The sequence below is a fragment of the Coregonus lavaretus genome, assembly GCF_964263955.1.
Source record: "Coregonus lavaretus genome assembly, chromosome: 13".
NCBI lineage: Eukaryota > Metazoa > Chordata > Actinopteri > Salmoniformes > Salmonidae > Coregonus > Coregonus lavaretus.
Genome location: NC_140000.1, coordinates 4,508,200 through 4,511,057, shown reverse-complemented (window position 1 = coordinate 4,511,057; position 2,858 = coordinate 4,508,200). Strand labels below are relative to the sequence as shown.

Below are 2,858 nucleotides of genomic sequence, written 5' to 3'. Positions count from 1 at the left end.
AAAAATACCATGCATTAAGTGATTATTGCTTTATAATTCGTCATGTGGCTCCAAGAGAAATATTGCCAACAGATACTATCTAGATTTTAGAGAAACAAAATCATAAGCTTTGTGATATTGGCATAGATTTCATTTTTGCATGCAATAATTTCAAAAGGTAGTAACCGAAGAATAAGTGACAAACGCTTTGGCCTGTTCATGAGAGGTTGGCAAATTCACACATTAAAGTGCAAAGAATAGGTAGTGGTATCAAATAAAAACAGATCAATAAGTCCGACATACTGTATAAACAAATAAATATAAATAGCCTAATGTATAAATCGATAAATAAATAGATAAATTAATACAAACATAAATGGCATTTACCTCAACGGAGAGTACGGTCAGTTGCAGCAGTACATTATTATCCAAAATTAAAATGTTCGACTTTTGTTTGGAGCAATCCATTATTGTCATCTTCGTCAAATTTCAAAATATATGATTTCATATTTACGCGCGGTGGAAGGTATATTCTATCCACGTGACTGGAGGAGGAAGAGGCTTTTTAAGTGCATGCGAAGATCATCAGTAATTCCTTCGGGTGGATTTCAAGGAGAATACAGAAAAATTGTGCTATTATTGTGGTTCCACTGGAAGTTGAGGTGGATTTTAGGAGAGGGTTGGCAGAACTAGTTAACCAAAAATATAATGTTTTGTCTGCACTTTTAATGTGGACGTCATGGAGAGTCATCAAGACCAGGACTCAAGGGCGAGAACGCGCCTTTGAAGCACGCGGACTCGTAGTGCTTATTCAGGTAGGACTTGAGAGCGAAGGTCTTGTCGCACCGTTTGCATTTGAAGTGCTTGAACGCGGAGTGAGTCTGCATATGTGCGCGCAGGTTGGAGCGGTCTGCGAACGCTTTTCCGCAGTGTGCACACCCAAAGGGCTTCTCGCCCGTGTGTGACCTCATGTGACCCTGCAGTAGCCAAGGTCTGCTGAAAGCTTTGCCACAGATGTCACACTTGTGCTTGAGGTCATGGGTGAGCAGGTGCATGGCCATGGCTGGCATGGACACGTACACCTTCCCACAGGTTGCGCACTTCTTGGCCATCTTGCTGTCCAGGCTCCGGTGGGTCTGCTTATGCCTGCTCAAGTTGGAAGACGTGGCGTAGGTTTTCCCACATTCGTTGCATGTGTGACGCTGTATGCTCCTGCTGGGGCTGCTGATTACTTTCCTCCGTGACCTTCCATCCGTGATGTAAAACGCGTCCACCATGTAGCCCTCACTCACCGCGGTGTCCCCGTTGATGTAGCCGGAGGTGACATCCGACTGCGGGCTGTCAGGCTGGTCCGAGTCCGGGGCTCCGTAGTCGCTGTGGATGCCGTCGTAGAGTGGCTCCGGAGAGGGCACTTTAATGGCACCGTCGCTTTCTCCATCGTAGACAGACGGGCTGATGTAGTCACTAATGTACCCTGGTGTGAAAAATAACAAGATCTTAATTCAATTATTCATAGTCGCGTGGGGATTCTTCAAGTGGGAATAATCTTCTTAATAGACGCAACAAGCTACAGGCGGCACTTTTCCACTTGAGATCGGCTACATCACGTTATCACCAAAGCCTATGAGTCCTATGCAGTTTATTAAGATTTAGGCGAGTCTAAAACGTGTTTATTTATCTGGAAGCACAACCCTTTTATGGGTTAGGCTATAGTTGCTAATTACGCACAGTGAGAACAAACATAATTTAACAACATAAGCTACTGAGATGATTAGGCTACATTATACCGCCGGTCTGAAGCGATGGATAGGCTAGTTTACACACCATCATGAAATATGATTCAGCCTTCTGAGTGACATATTGTCTAAATAATAGGGTTAGAGTTGCGTGTCCAACAGTGTTCCAAGGCATAACGGGTAATATAGGTGTAATGCAATCTCTTTTGAACATGCTCGTGCATAAGTGCAGATATATGATGCACACTTGTGGGTTGTGGAGAAGTTTTGCATCAGCATCACAAGCATCATTCCTCCCCATGTTCCGAGTAGGCTGGGTGCGATAGCCTGTTTCTACATTAAATTATTTGGTTTCAAAAGCATACAGGCTAGAATTAGCCTACAAATGTATTAATCAGATAATTATGAGTCATGAATGCAGCGCAAAAACGTGCAAACGTGGCAACAAAGGACACCGTGCATAATAGCAAAACATATATATATATATAACATAATCAACATTCCAAATTCTAAATAGTGTTTATATTTACCTTTATCGTGAATCCGTAGACTGAGGTCGGTCCTGGATCGTCCATAAGAACTCTCAAAATCACTGGATGAAAAATCATCAAGCTTCACCTTTTTAACCAGGAAAGACCTTGGCATGTTTCTGGTGCTGCACAGAAACAACAACCGTCCAGTGCAGGGTTACTGTCCTCATGCAACGCCAATGTAGAGCTGGATATTTAAAGTATCAGACACCCAGTCAGTCAAACAAACCCTCAGCCAACCCGTATTGCTTAGGTTTCTCTGTTCTGCCTGCAACGCCGTGTCTTGCGAAGCGGAGAAATGCAACTTCAGCACTGGATAGCTCCTTCTCAGAGGCTCGCGCAAGACGTTAGGAGCGAGCGGAAAGCACCCTGCAGCGTGCAGCGTGCGCCTCTTTCTCCCGGGTGCCAATAGAGGAGGAGGCAAAAAACCACTTGAGTAAAGCTGCTGTACTGTAGCCTAGGAGTGCAAAAAAAAATGGGCAGCACTCTTCAGCGTTATTTATTGCTTTCCAATTATTTCCAACTCTGATTGGTAGCCTATGTACATTTGGCGGAAAAATAATAATGTCTCTCTCTCTCTCTCTCTCTCTCTCTCTCTCTCTCTCTCTCTCTC

General features: G+C 43.9%; 1 protein-coding gene across 1 annotated transcript; it reads right to left on the bottom strand.

Moving 5' to 3' along the window:
• Positions 1 to 716: 716 nt before the first annotated feature.
• On the bottom strand, positions 717 to 2,360 carry LOC311140549 (transcriptional repressor scratch 1-like; the record flags this gene model as incomplete). The annotated part of the gene is made up of 2 exons (XM_084175653.1): positions 717 to 1,453; positions 2,246 to 2,360. The coding sequence occupies 2 exons, from the start codon at positions 2,358 to 2,360 to the stop codon at positions 717 to 719; spliced, it is 852 nt and encodes a 283-aa protein (XP_084031779.1).
• Positions 2,361 to 2,858: the final 498 nt, after the last annotated feature.